The 16,547-nt window shown below is 41.5% G+C and overlaps 1 protein-coding gene across 6 annotated transcripts in view; it reads left to right on the top strand.

Moving 5' to 3' along the window:
- Positions 1-16,298, top strand: part of LCLAT1 (lysocardiolipin acyltransferase 1) — a 106,276-nt gene extending 89,978 nt beyond the window's left edge. For all 6 annotated transcript variants that reach the window (XM_042810038.1, XM_042810068.1, XM_042810059.1 and 3 more), the window contains one exon: positions 12,226-16,298. In XM_042810038.1, the coding sequence (XP_042665972.1) occupies positions 12,226-12,734 (509 nt within the window). In that variant the 3' untranslated portion in view covers positions 12,735-16,298. The remainder of the gene's footprint in view (positions 1-12,225) is intronic.
- Positions 16,299-16,547: the final 249 nt, after the last annotated feature.

Genomic DNA, 16,547 nt, shown 5'->3' with positions numbered 1-16,547 from the left:
AGCCTGATTCAGGATCTCAGAGTGGAAGAAGTTGTGGAGTAAGGACCATGTGATGCCTTTTGTGCTTGCAGTGGTAAGCCTGGGGAGGTGTGCTGAGAAATTGTTCAGGAGAACTTGAGGGAGTGTGTTTCTGAACTCAAATGTGTTAGATCTATTTGTTTCCTTATAGCAAAGTGTCCTTAGGGAAAACATAGCTGAAAGGAATTTCCTGCAATGGCAAGTACTCTTCCCTTAATTAAGCATTGTCCTCTCAATGCGCTGCACGAAGCTTGGGGGCTTTCATTTTTCTCTAAACCAAAATGCTGAAGAAAAACAATTGCCTGTTGACAACAGTGGACTTTCTTTCTGTAAGTCCTGTGAAATAAACCAAACTGCCTTGGTTTGTTCCTTGTGAATTAGTTGTGTACAAACTCCTATTTGTGTCAAAAATCAATATTCAAAATGTTAGTAACAACTGCTTTCACTTACCAGCATGTGATTACAAGACCATGGCTTTCTGCTTTTCCCACACTTGTCACTTCCAGATCAGGCAGCACTGAAATGTTATGTTCTCAGCCCACCTGTGAAAAAATATCAAAGGTGTAGGTTGTCTGGTGGAGTCACTGCAAGGCACATTGTGATCTTCTGCCTCACAAAACTCCTGTGGTCTGTGAATTTTGTGTGGTGCTGTGTAGAGCCAGGAGTTGCACTCAGTGGTCCGTATGGGTCTCTTCCAACCAGGATTATTCTGTGATTATCTTCTGATTTGCATTAAAAAGGAGTAGATCATTGTCATCCGTGGCTTTAACAAGAAGGTTGAACATACCGATTATAAACATCAACCTGTTCTTACTTGCCTTGGCAGAATGCTACCTTTGGCTCAATACTGGGTCATTGTGAATGGTCTGGGATGAATGGTCTTTCTTGGCCTCACTGTGGAAATAATGAGACCAGATCTGAAGATGAACCACTGGCCCCGCATCTTACTTTTGCTTGAGATAAGAATTGGGTTTTACTTCTCTGACTGGCAGCTTGATAGCATCACATACGTGGAAGTACAAAGATGGGTATTAAGAAGTCAGCATCCATCTAGACATGGGAATGTCTGGGTCGGCACTCTGCAATCTTCTCTCATTTTCATTTGAAGGATTGACTGACATGATTTTCTAAAGCATCCCTATGAACAACAGTAGTTGGAACAAAACCATAAGCTAATCTTCTTATTTCTGCCCTAGCAGAAGGGAAGATTTATGTTGGATGTCGGGGAAGTTCTTTACAGAGAGAGTGGTGAGGTTGGAACAGGCTGCCCAGAGAGGCTGTGGATGCCCTGTCCCTGGAGGTTCAAGGGCAGGTTGGATGGGGCCCTGGGCAGCCTGGTCCAGTATAAGGTATGGAAGTTGGCGGCCCTACCCGCAGCAGGGGGGTTGGAGCTTGATGATCATTGAGGTCCCTCCCAACCCAAGCCATTGTATGATTCTGTGAGGGTGTGTGTGTTACATGAGGTTACTCTGACTGAGGAGAGTCCAAAGACCCTTCAACTTGATGGCTTCTTTTGCAACACTGGAGCTCCACCAAGTAGCTGCAGTAGGGCTTGGGTCTGATCCCACGTTGTTAGGGAGCAAAGGAACTGTGTAATCATTACTACCCTTTTAAAACACTTTTAACTGCAGCCTGCAAAGGCATGGCAGTGCTTTATCTGACAAGCATGTCGCTATCTTTCATCAGCTGATTATAATCATCGTCGAAGTTCCAGTTTGTCTGTTTTTCCCTTTTCTTTTTTACCATTGTGTTTTGTTTAACTTTCCCTAATGAGCCCAGTGAAAAGCAATTGTTCTAAATAAATCATGTGCGCTACAAAGCAGCATATCACAATTAGGTTTCCATTATACTTTAATTAGGCATTCCATTATTAAATTGATGTCTTTGGCTTCTTCCAGGTCCTCAGACTAATCCTGAAACAAATTCTTCTTTGTGGATAAATATTAGTCAGTCATAATTAAAGACTATTCATAGGAGTTGCGGCTTTTCATTAAATCCCTTACTGATTAAGATGGCTCCCCCAAGTACCAGGCTGATTAAATTTAATGAGATTTGTCCACTTGTGTGTTGTGGTCTGGTGGAAAACTGTTTTAGCACCAGGGGATTGGGTACAATACATCCATATCTCTCAGTGCACGCAGTCGTGGGCCTGCATGCCTGTTATTTGCAGTGCTGTGTTTAGTGTTGGGGGGGGTCTATGTTTTGCTTTGTTGGTCAACAGGGGAAAAAAACATGGAAATGGAATTAGTGGTATTAGATTTGAACCTCAAGGGATTAAATCCCATTAAATAACTGAGTGTATAAGGTTAGAGGCTGTGTTTTGTCGATTAATTCAAGAGGCTGTGCTGGTTAATTGAAGCCCAAGTGCCTCTCTGCCCTAGACTGATACCACCTATTGAGATGTATAGATGAGCTTGCTTCTGTGTAAATATGCCTCAGCTGCACATTTAGATCATAAAACACACATTCTTGGCAGAAGTTCCTCAAAAGGTAGCGTGTGACATGTTCTCACAGCAAAATCCTTGCCCTGCATTTTAAACCGGGTGGAGCAAATGGATAATGTGGCTTTCTTGTGTATCAATCAGAAGGAAGTTATAAGCCTAACGATTTTCTCTGTGCTCAAATTGTACCTTCTTGTCGGACTGCTGGTGCTGTTCTGCATTCCTTTCACTTTGTGCGCTGAAAGGAAAACAAACCACTGTGACCAAGAATGGCAATAGCACAGACCGGTGAGGCATGAAACGGGAGAGATTGGCTCAGGATGTCTGTAGAAACACTCCATTCAAATATTTGAGGTGGCTGCTAGCAGGTGTTTTTTCAACGTCTAGTTTATATTCTATTTCTGTTGCAGGGTACATTTTCATCAATTATTTTGGACTGGTATGGGCCCTATTTGTAACACTGAATCTCTCAAAAGTTTTGAGTGAGTGTTTTGAGTTTCTTCTCCTGTATCCCAGATACAACGGCTCTGGGTTTATCATCTAGCCTACCTGCAGCCTTGCTTCCACTTGAAGTTTATTTCTGATGCCAGGTTGCTTCAAATGGGGCTCCTAGAGGGTCAGTAACCATGAGTAATGCCAGGGACAGTTTGAAGAGGGCAAGTCTGTCTAAAAGTAGAAGGTCACTGAGCAGCTAAAGACTACTCTCTAGCGGCTGATTCTGGGTAGTGATAAAAACAGCAGCATGCACTGAGTTAACAGATTGTAGCAATTAAGAAGGGAGAAGAAGTAAGGGGAGGCAATTAAGCTGAACCTTTATCTTGGTCATAGAAGAGATTGAATGTAATTCAGTAGAAGCCCTTGTTTATTTATTTATTGCTACCGTTGCAGTACAGTTGGATAACATTATGCTACTCAGTGCCATTGTTCCATTGCACGAACTAAGGGTCTGACCAGAAGTGACAATTCTGTGGCATTCCTAAAAAGATAGGATACACTTTGATCAGATGATTACTGTGCAACAGCTGCTTTCTTCTGAATATTTGTGGTGAATTATTTTTTAATCCTCATGCTCCATCTCATGCTGACTTTGCAACCACTTCACAATGGACAAGACTCAAAATGTAGGGTCAGTCTGCAGATCAGCTGGAGCCTAATGGTCCTGCATTTAAAACAATTTGAAAAACATTAAAAACTGTGAGAAAATCATGAGAAATTCCTACTCTACATCCTGGCTAATCCCAGATTCATTAAATTAAAAAAAAAAAAAAAAAAAGTTGTTTGAAAAGAATATAAGCAAGGGCTTTGGAAGACATAGAGGAAATAAATAAGTTGAACAGGGAGATGGGGAAAGGCAGCCCATTGAATGCTTTCATTTTAGTTGGGATGCTGAAAGCTATAACGTGACAGTTGATACATACTGCTGTTCCTGACAGCTTTAGGAACGTATCACTTTTTATTCCCAGTACTCACAGACTTTGAGCTGGCTCAAAGGTGAAGTGCTGTTCACGTAGCAGTGATGTCCTGCAATTCTCAACATCACTGGTATGGCAGTTGTGTATGTAAACTGTTCCAGAGTGTTTTGTTTGACTGTTAACTCAGTGAGGCCAGTCGTCATGACAGTGGAAATTTCAGATGCAGCAGCTGGATTGTAGCAGGACTGGATTGCCTCCAGTAAGGATATGGTTTTGGTTCCAGAGATTGATGCTGAATTCCATCGGTGCTGCAGAGAGATTGTTCATCTAGGCAGAGTGCAAAGAAATACATGTGGATGGATTGCCTCTTTCTCAGATTCTCAGGGATTTCAAATGCCTACCAAATAACTGAGAAATTAGGAGGATAGCCTGTTGTGTTACAAGATAAGAATCAGCTTGAGTTGTTTGTTCATGCATCATATATAGATGGGATGTATTTGAAGGTTATATGATACCTTACTTTTGCTTAATTGTTATGATGCTTAGCTTTACTGAAGTACTTGTACGACTAATTGAACTTCTTTGGTTTTAACAAACAACTAAACAGCTGTTCAGCTCTTTTCTGGTGAATGTAAATTTGTCTTTCTGCAAAGATACCTTCTGACAAGGCAGACTGCATGTGATGCTTCTAGAAGGATTTCACTGCAGTACAGTAAATTATCTTTATTTCAAACATAATTGTGATTTTCATGTCCGCTTGCCAGGAAATTCATGTTAGAGCTCAGTGGAGCTGATGAATGGTGTACCAGTGCGTCGGAGTCTGTCTCTTACATGAAACATCATTTACAAATCAGTAATAGTGACTTAGAAACAGTATGTTTTCTCCTTTCTAGTGTGTAACATGCATTTGAAAACCAAATTTCATGTTTATATCGTGGAGCAGACATGAAGTGTGGGAAGCTAGGCAGGCAAGGGAATAAATATGGTATATTTGTTATCTGGATTTGATAAATATAGTTCAGGAATGATAGAGTAAAGAGTGGTGAGTCAGTTGTGCCTGGTCATCCCTATTGACTGAAAATAACTTATTATTCCATCCCTTTTATCCCTTCGCTCCCTCCTCTCCACATATTTTGTATTTTATTAATAGCACAAACAGCTTTCACTTTGCAGTTCCTAAATAACCCTTTGGATTCTAGGAGGGAAGACTGAAGGGCAGCCACCATCTGGCAGCCTTGCAGATGGAGCCTTCTGGTCAATGCATTCCTTATCACGATAGCTGGGTCCTTCACTTCCCCTGCACAGCCCTCCTTCATGTGCTCACACACTGAACACACAGCAGATGAGGCTCCTGAAATCACTGGAATAGTGGTTGCAGCATCACCCAGTAGTGACACACAGCATTTCACGCCTGACTTTGATCCCAAGGCCAGTATCCAGAGAGATGGTGAGGAGGGTTGGAGCTGTAAAATGTTAATGCTGGTTCTGAAGTGTTGTGAAACAGGTGAAATTCAGCACCGCTGCCTGTACTCTCTGTATGTTTAGATGATTCTAGAGCAATTTACAAGGTTGATAGATCAGACTAGCACTGCACGGCCCATTTTATTTAGCAGAACTCTATGGTCAGGAGGTAAAAACAGTTCCTTCTCTGTTTCCTCCCTAGACAGCTTCAGTTAATGATGTTTTCTTGCACGTTTTCAACACATGGCATCAGACTGCAAAACTGTGGTTTGAATGTGCTGAACAAAACACCTAAACTTGTGTAATGTATGCTGACACTTTTGAGGATGTCCTTAACACCTCCCAACCTCTGTACTATCAAGTGAAAGGTACCTTGGGACGGTTCCCAGCAGACCTCTGCTCCCATGCACAGCACCCAGAGCGCTGCTTCTTCCTGCTGCTGACCAGAAAAGTTGGCTTCCAGCTTCAGGGACAAGAGGTGCTGGTGCCTGAACTCCATCTTCTCTGGAGGAAGGTCTCTGTATCTCCTTTTATCACAGGGCCGATAGAAAAAGGGATAGCTAGAGTAAGAATTGGTATGCAGGATTACTGTTCTCTGTTAATCAAGGTCATCATTAACCTTCTGTCTTTTTTTGTTTGCTTATTTGATTGCTGCACTTAGCCAAAAAAGATTTCCAATAGCTACTGAATTGAAAGTGATTTAGGTGAACCGTGGTTGACACTGCTGCTTTAGAGAGGGCTGCCTGAAGTTTTAAATCTCAGCAAGGATGATGCTTCCCAAGAGAAGCTGTAAATTCTTGAATCTGCTCCATTTTGATACTCTGGAATGTATTTTTCTCAAAGAAAAATGACTGAAATCTCAGGAGCCCACACAGTAATATTTCCTAGTAAGCTGTTTTAGGTAACTTTTGTTTTAATGTCCAAAAATGTATCTTTGTCTCAAAGCTAGCGTAAAAAATCAGATACTGAGCAGTGTAGACAATCTGTTCTACTCATTTCTAGCTTTGCTTTCATTATGTTTGTTTACAGATGCTGAACTCCTCTGCCTGTTTTCCTAAGGAAATATATATAAATATATTGCAGATAAAGTTATTTAAAGAAATGGTGGTGAGGCACTGGCACAGGTTGCATCACAGGGGGGTGACGGGGGCCCTGTCCTTGGAGATATTCAAAGTTGGGCTGGATGGGGCTCTGAGCACCTGATGGAGCTGTGGGTGTCCCTGTTTATTGCAGGAGAGTTGGGCCAGATGGCCTTTAAGGATCCCTTCCAACGCAAACGGCTCTGTGCTATTGAAGGGAGGGTGAAAAAGCTACAGGTGATGTTTATGGAAGTATGAAGATGTGTGATGCATTCAGAGTTGTGTGATTATGGGATAGGTATGCTGCAATTACACTGTGGTGGGAGATGGAAGGGACGAGGCTCAGGGGCCTTGTGTATATTCACAGAACGGTTTATCTTAAGTTTATCATGGCTATTTTGTTGTGAAAGCACCTTAGCATGCCTCTCATTTTGACTTCACCACTCATCAGCTCACTGCTCTGTGATGTACTGCAGTTAAGAATAGCATCTTCTCTACTGAATTAATGCAAGGGAAGAGACCATATAATCTTCGTACGATTTAAGGTAGTGTCAGTGGTAAGTAAAGTGGGATGAAGTCCAGCTGCTTAGATCCTCACTAGGAATGGAAATGGATAATAGCCACCACTGCTAATGTTGAGGAAACTCAGCTACCTGTTCACCTTCCAGACTGTTGAAAGCCTGAGTAGTGCATTACATGGATTTACCTCATTTTTGGCACAGTGATGGCCATTTTGGCTTTTAAGAGCTGCTGCTCTGAATCATCATTTTGGCCCTCAAGTCACTGCCTATATAGATCTCACAGTGAGCTTGCTCAGCATTGCTCTGTCCCAGGTATGAGCAAGAAAATGTCCTTGTCACTAGTGTGAGTCATTGCTGGGGAATGAGCAGCAATCCTTACACTGCAGGGGATGAGGGTGTGCGACCAGCCTTCTTATTTGGGACTGTGTTCTTGGGCTGAGCATCAGTTCTGGCAATTTTCATCAACTGCAGCTCCAAATGTATTTGAAAGAGGCTTAAAATAGTTTAATCCTGGCTTTATATTCGGACTCCTTTTTCCCCTAGAAATATATTGTGCTGACCTTGGGTTTTTTAACACACATCATTAAAAGAATTCAAAATTTACCTGTGATGTCTTTACTTTGAACCTAAGAATAGACTCCTGGTTATAAGGTTTTATAATATTGGGTTGTGAGATAAAGGGCTGATCTGTGCACACACAGGGGAGCACAGGGATGTAATAGCAGGCAGGAAAATCCCAAAACACAGACAGAGAATTAGAGTCCTGTCCTGCCTCCTCCTAGGGTTGTCATGGGCCATCAGCCATGAGCTGGGGTGGGTATCCATCACAGTGTGTCAGTGACGGAGGCACCTGCCCATCACCTTGTAGACCAAGGTGATAGACCAAGACTCCTTGCAGGACTTTAGGGATCACTGTGGGATGCAGAGGAGAGTGTTTGGGGATTATATGGGATTTATGGGATATTCGGGAGACAGCTATTGAAGCTGCTGTATGTATGAGTTGGATGCTGGGAAGATCAGATGGTGACAAGTTGGCTATTAGAGGGATCAAAAGGTTCAACGCAGCTGGGTCCAACCCAGCAGCATAGGGCCTGGGCTCAGCTGAGACCAGGTTGTGTGTATGTCTGTCTCTGCGTAAAACTGATGGAAAAGAGGGCAGCCTCACATCTATTGGGCTACCACTGCTGACTCTGTGACACAGAACAAAAATGCTGATGGAACAGCTGGTGTGGTGAGAGAACATGTCCTAACTTTTTGTTGGAATTCTTTTTTTTAAAGAAGGCATCATTCTTTGATGTTTTTTCTCTTGGCTAGGATCCTGGTAAATTCTTTCTATGCCACCTGTAAGTTCAGTGCCCATAGCAACCAACTATGCATTGTGGTTGCTTAAACTAATGTTGTGTATCAGCATATCCTGAAATATCAATCACTTTGACTGGTGGACAGAACATTCAAAGAGAAAAATAACTCTGTGGCTTTTGTGCCATTCTGTCATCCCAACATAGAGATTGCCACATTTATTAATCATTCACCTTGTATTTGTAGCTGCTTAAGAATAATTACAAACAAATTTTATAATCGTTCTTGGGCACAGTAGTAACCTTTCTTTTTCTGAAGTGTTTCTGTAAAGCGTAGGACAGAATAATGTTCATAGGTCTAATTCTGCAGAGTGAAAGCAATGAGGATGTAAAGCTACTCAAACTCATGTGTTTGTCCGGAAGGACTGGGCTAGCTACCTGACATTTTTGCCTTAATGGAGGTTTCTTAGTTAAATTAGATTTCAGAGGCAACATTGTGAATATTATTTGATTTTCTCTGTCCTTGTCACCAGGACAGGTGCTTTGGGGATCCCTGGCAGTAACTGGCCGCAGGGCCGTGGTTGTAATTAGAGATTTATTATTACATAAGAAAGAAACAAGCAGCATAGCTCATCATCTACAGTTTCTAGCACTTGGCTTACAGTTGCACTGAGTTTTTAGAAGCCTGAGTTACAACTTGCTTTTTAGGTCATTTAGGAAGATGCACTGCAGGTCAGGTCAGATTCAGTCAACAGCACACAACACTTGGGGCACAAGTCTTACAATGAGTGGAAATGGGTAAGAGCAGAATAAAGAAGATCGTGTGGACATCACAAAGAGCAATGTAAAGAGGGGCTTGTCCACTGGCAGCTTCTCTAAACTATGAACAAACACATTTAATTCACTTCATTTTTTGATCCAGTGGAGAAGTAGAACGGGGTGACTTCCCTTAGGGTGATTTCTTCTTAAAATGTACAGAAATAGAGGTTTTAAGTGGATCTTTAAATTCAGTCACCTCAGTGCATCTCTAGTCAGGATCACTCTTTCACTCACTGTCCTCCATCTTGCTGTTCATTTGAAGCATTTGCTGTTAGCTATCTTCGGGCTGCAGAGGGAACCAACTTAACTTCAGAGAGCAACAAAGGTGGTAAATGTGCTCTAGCCAAGGATGCATCTTCAAAACTGCCAGATTAAACATAGCCTAAGGGAGTTTTGTCCTTGTTCGTGGATGGTGTGGTTTCATCTGCTGCAGTAACTTTTCTAGCAGATTCACTTGTAGCACATTTGGAAATGATGTACAGACCCTGACCATATTCTAAAATACTGCTGACGTATCAACAGAGAATATGCAGAATTCTTTTGTTCAAGTGTATGGTGTGGATCCAGCAGCTTCACTGCACATAACAAATGGCAGGACATGCTTCTTTCAACAGCTGTAGAAAACTGATTGAAGCTGGTCCTTTTCACCTGCCTGCCTCACCAGGGAATTAAAGTTTCAGTCTGCCTTTTGTGTGTTTTTAAATATGCATGACCCAAACAAGGGACCTGTTGAGAGGCTCTGATGCTCTTGCATGTGAAACCCGGTATTCTGATCTTTTCCTTCTGATGTTTCAGTGCTTCCAGATGTGATAAATCTACCTCTGAAATAACCGTAATTTCTTCTTGAGTAAAATTGAGTTTAATAGGTAAACTTTGCAGCTGGCTGTTAGAAGATGCTGATTCAAGTTGGCCACACTGAGCAGATCACCCAGGGGGTGGTGATGCACTGGAACAGGCTGCCCAAGGAGGCTGTGGATGCCCCATCCCTGGAGGCATTCAAGGCCAGGCTGGACGTGGCTCTGGCAGCCTGGTCTGCTGGTTGGTGTCCCTGCACATAGCAGGGGGTTGAAACCAGATGATCATTGTGGTCCTTTTCGACCCAGGCCGTTCTGTGAGTCTGGGATCACCTCATCATCATTTGCTTTAATTTCCCTGTTTGTGATGCAGAAAATATAGAGCTCACCCTCTTGTATGCAGCTCTGGGAGCTTTGTTCTGAGTAGCTTATTTAGAAACCTTTGTGTAGTGTAAACATTCTAGAATGTGGTGAAGTCCTGCTCCACATTCATAGGTGGGGATTTCTGAACAAGGGACATCCATAAATTCTAGATACATCCCAAGCAAGTTTTCGAGCTAGGAAAGATACCATGATCAACCAGATGTGCACATATAATAGGAAGTATGTTAAAAGCAATAGTCTGACGAAGAGTTCATAAGATGTACAAGACATAAATGCTTCTTTATCAGAATAATCTAGTACTAAGCTGTTCAGTGCTTAACACAATTCTTATGATGATGTGGAAGTCTGTGTACAGCTTTGATATTCCAAGAACATTTGCACATTCTGTAATGACAAACTGCCTGTTTAGCTTCTGAGACACAAATGACTGCAAGGTGAGTGAGACACTCAAGTAGCCCAAAGAACTTTTCACAGAAGACTTTTTTTCATATGGGGATCTCAGGAAGACTGCACCTTGTCTGGGTTGCTCTTTAGAAACCCAAGACACTCTCTTGAGAGAGACCATTATAATATGCTACCGTTGTAAAATACTCTGATGGATGGCATAGGGTTTTTTTTTTTCCTCCTCTCTTGTGATAGTTGGAGTTGAACTTTAGATAACTTATTTTGAACATGGCCATTTAAAGTCTCTGTTCTGTTCCTGTCATTTTTGAAGATGTGAAAAAGGAGAGCAAAAGGAAAGGGAGAACAGAGCTGAGAAGAAGTTGTTGTATTTGTTTTTGCAAGAATTAACGTAATCTATGAGAAAAAACGTCTTCAGACACTGCAACTACAGACAGCATTTAGTCTCCAATTCTATTTTGCCCTGAGACAGCCAGCAAAATAGAAACAGCAACACAGGATAAATCACTGCTGGCAGAACTTAACAGTTATGCAATGTCCAGCGCACCATGCACCTATTTTTAGATCAGCTTTATACTAGCAGAATTTAGATTATGAAATCTGAAAAGAATGTCTAGGCAAAGGCTGAGGGCAAAGAAAATACTGGGAAGAGCATCCGTGTAAAAATGGTTAGTACAGAGATATGCTTGTAAAAACAGCTTTGGCAATAGTGCTGTCCATTCTAGAGTGTTGGCTTGATCGGGCATGGTAATGCAGATCCGTTTTTTTCATCAGTATTCCTTGAATTTCTAATCCAAAGTTGCTTTTCAAAGAGTTAACTCTGGCCAGATAGTGGTATGTGGTTTACATAAAGCTCAGCTTCTCCACTGTTTGCACTGCACTTTGTGTCTTTGTGTTTACCAGCTCTGGAATGAAGTAAGCCACAGCTCACCCTATTGGAGTACCAGGTCAAACATAAAGAACTGTGTTAGATGGAGTGCTCTGCAAAGCTGGACGAGCTACAGAGAGGCTCCTCAGCCTTCGTCAGTCACCCTAGACTTAATGAACCTAGTGGTATTTAAACTGGTGTATGCTCCATGTATGTTCTTGCAGATGTTTGGTAAATTAGGACTATGTGTGCTGTTTGCTTCAGATCAAAGTTCAGACTAAACATTTTGCTCTGTTCGCAGGAGTACATAGTAGGTTATGTTTGATGAGTTAAAGATATGTTTGCAACACACATATGACTGTTTTGGAAATGTGTGTTAGTGGATTAGATGTGCATACTCTGTTCTTCTTCCAAGATCAGATTTGCATCTTTTCTCCTTCTCATTTGACTTTATCCCCTTAGTCCCCGTGTTGTAATTCTACACTAGCTTGTGGAAGTGAGTGTCATTTTGTTTCCAAAGGTTTTGCTCAATTCAGAAGAGGTAGTGAATGGGAAATATCTGACCTCTCAGCCTTTGGATTCCAGAATATAAAACAATCTCTGCATAGCTAGCGTATCTTTGGGATTCCTTCTACAATTTTGGCAGTTTTCAATGTGCCTTGAAGTGAATTAGCACTCTGGTTGTTGTACAGCCTGTATTGATCTTTTTCCCCACATCTTTCTTCCAGGTAACAATCTTGATGCTATCCATGACATAACTGTGGCATACCCCCAAAACATTCCTCAGACGGAGAAGCACCTTTTGAATGGAAACTTCCCAAAGGAGATTCATTTTCATGTCCAGAGATACCCTGTAGAGACAGTGCCCACTTCTAAGGAGGAGCTGCAGCTTTGGTGCCAGAAGCGTTGGGAAGAGAAAGAGGAGAGACTTCGACGCTTCTATGAAGGTGGAAAGTGCTTTGATGAGACGGGGCAAAGCTTTATTCCCCCGTGTAAGTCTGAGCTCAGGGTCCTGGCAGTCAAGTGCATCTCACTCCTGTATTGGACGGTGTTCCCAATGGGTATGTTTGCACTGCTGTACCTGTACAGCTTTGCACGATGGTATTTTGCAGCCGTGATAATCATTTTTGTTGTGCAGCAAAAGGTATTTGGTGGGCTGGAACTAATTGAACTTGCTTGTCATCAATATTTTAAAAAGCAACAGAAACTTAACGACACAAAAATTAAAGAGAAGTAGTTTCTTGCGTAAAGAAGGGCATAATAATGGGTGGCTTTGGGACGTACTGCAAATTTTATGGACAGGAGAGAATTTTTGCATGAGAATTGTCTTTTACTATTGTCATTGTTTGCTAGACATTTGCACTTAATTCTGTGAACAGAAAGAAAACCGTTAGTTATCCCTGCGTGTGAAAATGATAGTTTTTATCTCTGAATGTAATTTCAGCATTGCTCTTGCGAGCAGCTAGCAACTGCATTCTGCTGTAATTAAGAAACACGTTGCTGGATTATTGAACAATCAAAGGGATGTTAATAAATATGACGTGCACTGAAAGTCCATGTACAAATCCCAGCTGTCCGGCTAAGAAAGACAGATGTGTAACTTCTGTACAATCACACTGTCATGAAGCACCGGATTGGAAAAGCTGCTATGTTTAACAGTGGTTTGATGGTAGGTGGAAGCTGGAAGAGGATGTTCCATTTCTTTTTGTTGCTGTTTCAAATAGTCACACTTACTTTAAAATGCTTTGACTTCAGCTTCTTCCAACACTACTGAACCTAGCACGCTATTCAACCTGCTCTGCCTCAGTCAGTCAGAACTTAAAGGGTTTTTAGGCCTGCCAGTGTTGTGTTGTGGTCTGAGAAACAGTGCTGGCTTTGCCTCCAGTTAAGTCTTTACTGATTATTTAATAGATCTATGCAGCTAGGTTTTGATTTTTCACTGTTGGTGCTGGTTTGGTGTCCCTCTTAGCTGTGGGAGATGAGTTCCTGCTGTAGTACGTAGAGCTGCAGGATAGGGGAGCTGGCTTTTGTTGTTTAATTGGTGGTTTTTTTTTCTGGTCAAGGCAATAATATGTGTCTGTCTCTGGAGTAGCTGGTAAATGGTTTTTCAAAGAGGTCTCATTATAGACACTATTTGATGATTTTGATTTTTTTTTTTAAATTTTTTTATTTTTGGAGAAGGCAAGGTATCTTTTTTTGTTTTTTGAAGGCTTTTTTGGTTTATTCTCACGTTACTTCTGTAGACATTTCAGTTGTCCAAATGCATAAAGAAGAAAATTGCCTTTTCTGTGCAAGCCAGCCAGACCTGTTGGAATGTATCCAATGCAATGGTCGTCTTTCTGTGAGTATTAGAAAAGGTGGGTTTCAGACCATGACAGCACAGGGAAACTGAGTTTCAGCTTGTTTTTGCAGAATTATCTTGCATTGCCTGACTGCATCACTTCTTTTCCATACTTCTTCACTTTTAAGCTTTTATTATTTTGGGAGACTCCCGCTGTAACACGCTTCCTTCTTTTCATGATATTGAGGCTTTCTAAATATCATGAAATCCAAATTAAACTCTGAAAATGCACTTTGCAAGTGTAATGAATGTAATATCTACAGTAAAAGGTACAAACATTGCCAGCACTTAGGAGACACTTCAGGTTAGACTTGTTCAGCCTCAGCAATGTTAGATCACTTGGTCAAATGTATTGCTGCAGAACTTCCTGGACTTTCTGAGCATTTGTTGTTTATTGCATGGAGACTTAATTGAGCTAAACCAAAAGAGCCTGACTGTATGTTGAGTTGTTCTGCTGTGAAATACGAACTGCCTATTTCAAGCACTGGGTCAGCACTGTAGGTACATTTGTTTCTTCTACAACACTGAACGTGTTGTCTCCTGTGTTTCTATCAAAGGCCATTTCTGAATGAATCACCAGCCTCTATTCGACTGTCCCTCACAAGGTGACAAGTATTTTTTAATCCGTGCTTATAATAACTGTTTATTATGCACAAAGTACTTGAAGCCATCGGTTTTATTCTAATTTTTTAATCCTTTTTTTCTTAAAAGATAAATAAAAGTAGGTTTATATTTAGGATTATGTTTCTAAATGATTTTTCATATTTATATGGTAGTCCCTGAAGTCGGGTAACTGTTGTTTTGTTGCAGTTCTTCTGTGGTGCGGTGATGTTCCTTAATGTCATTTTGTGATATCAAAGGCATTTAGACAAAAGCCTAGATCTGCATAGCTGGTGTTTTTCCCTTAGTATTCTGCTTTGGTGCAGTTCCTTGTATGTCCACATAACAGTCACCACAAGGGAAAAACTAAAATTGGCATTTATAGATAAGCAGAGGAGACCCAAAGGCCTTTGAGTCTGTCCTGAGCCACGGCTGTGCTTTCACACCAGGACTAGCCATGGCTGGGGCACACCAACAGCCTTAGAAGTCTTTGGGAATGACTTCAGAGGGCAGCTGTGACATAAATACCAGCTACACTTTTTCAATCATTCAGAGAACTTGGTGACATCATAAAGCATACCAGAAACATCAGTGTGAGTCCTGGTCATGCAGCAGGGAAAGATTTCTAGAGTATTTTGTATCTGTGTTTGATTAGAGTTCAATTCTGAAAATGAAATATAATGCGGTTCAGAGATGACCCTTACAAGTTTTCTGTCCAGCTGGAGCCAAACGTGTAACTAATGTAATGTGGGAAATGTCCTGCAAATCTGTAATTCATCCTCCTCTCCCGTGGATTCAGAGTGAGCAGAAATAATCTTCATCTTGTTAGCTCTAAATGCTGCATTTGCACTGCCTGGCTGCATACAGTAGGAGAGCCCATGGTAAGGGAGGGATCCTCCTCGCAGGGAAGGCTCTTGACTTTGAGACAGGCAGGACTTTTCGGACTACGTGCCTCATTTTTCAATTAGAAATGCAAGACAAAAAAAATCAACTTTTGTGTTTAAAAAGTCGCTAAAGTGATGAGGAAGATCCTTCTGTGTATGTTCTTTTCCTATTCGGTCAAAAAGAGCTTTTACTCGAAAGGTTTAATATGCATATTTTGGGGAGAATACTTTGTTCTTATTCACCATTTCCTTTTTCAGACTCCACTAACTAAGACATGCTGGTGAATCACTTGAAGTGTTTTCAGTGCTGTTAGACTAAAGGTGCTAGTACTCCAGGAATCACACATCTACCTTTTGAGGACCTCATATTGGCACCCAGGTTTATCTTACTGATTAGCCCAGTTTCTCATGGCTTGTGTCCTCTCGCAGTCCCGGTAGACAGAGCACGTCGTTCAACCACGGCTACTCCTACTATGGGGCCTCCATCTCTGCTGTCTTCCTTATGTTATTTGAGAAACACGACTTGCTTTTCCTGCCTTTGGAGATACTCTTCGTTTGTTCCTTCAAATGTTTCCTCATCTGTGCTGTGGGTTTCTTTCTCTTTGCTACGAACTGAAAGTTGAAGTCCTCTCATCTGTGTTTGTGCTGAAACTCTTCTGGCTAACAGAACATCAAACCAAGACATTTCTCTTGTGTTCAAAGCTGTGGGGCTCCAAGCTGGTCTGTAAGGTGTTGTCTTGATCATACGAAATGTAGTTTCTAGCTCTGTGCATTGCGTACATCTCTGTTGTTTAAAAAAGATGAGTGTTTTTATAACTTGATTTTATATGTACATTGTATGAAAGAAAATGCCAGGATACTACAAACCTACAGAAAGCCTTAGTTTTCAAAGTTCATTGGTTATATTAGGGTATTTTAACCATGTATCAGTTACTCTACAGCAACAATAAAGTCTTGAAGCATTGCATGTGTTTAACTTCACTGTTTTCATTTTACTGTGTCACATATTTGGTATGCATCCTTAAGGAGCCTTGTCTCCACTCACGCTGATGTCTTGATCTGCAGGTACTTGGTTGCTGGTTTATGGCTGTTACGGTTGTTGAGGTGACATTTCCCTTCTGTTCCTAGGAAGTGGAGAAGATTGTACACTCCCTGCTGTTCCCATAAAGTGATGCAGAAGCCCTTGGGCAGGCCGGAGCTATAGCTCAGTATTAACCTGGCTTGG

Source organism: Centrocercus urophasianus, unplaced genomic scaffold, assembly GCF_019232065.1.
Source record: "Centrocercus urophasianus isolate 14NV4802_14NV808 unplaced genomic scaffold, USGS_Curo_1.0 seq_10, whole genome shotgun sequence".
Classification (NCBI taxonomy): Eukaryota; Metazoa; Chordata; class Aves; order Galliformes; family Phasianidae; genus Centrocercus; species Centrocercus urophasianus.
Note: the sequence above shows the minus strand (reverse complement) of the source record. Positions and strands in the feature narration are given on the sequence as shown.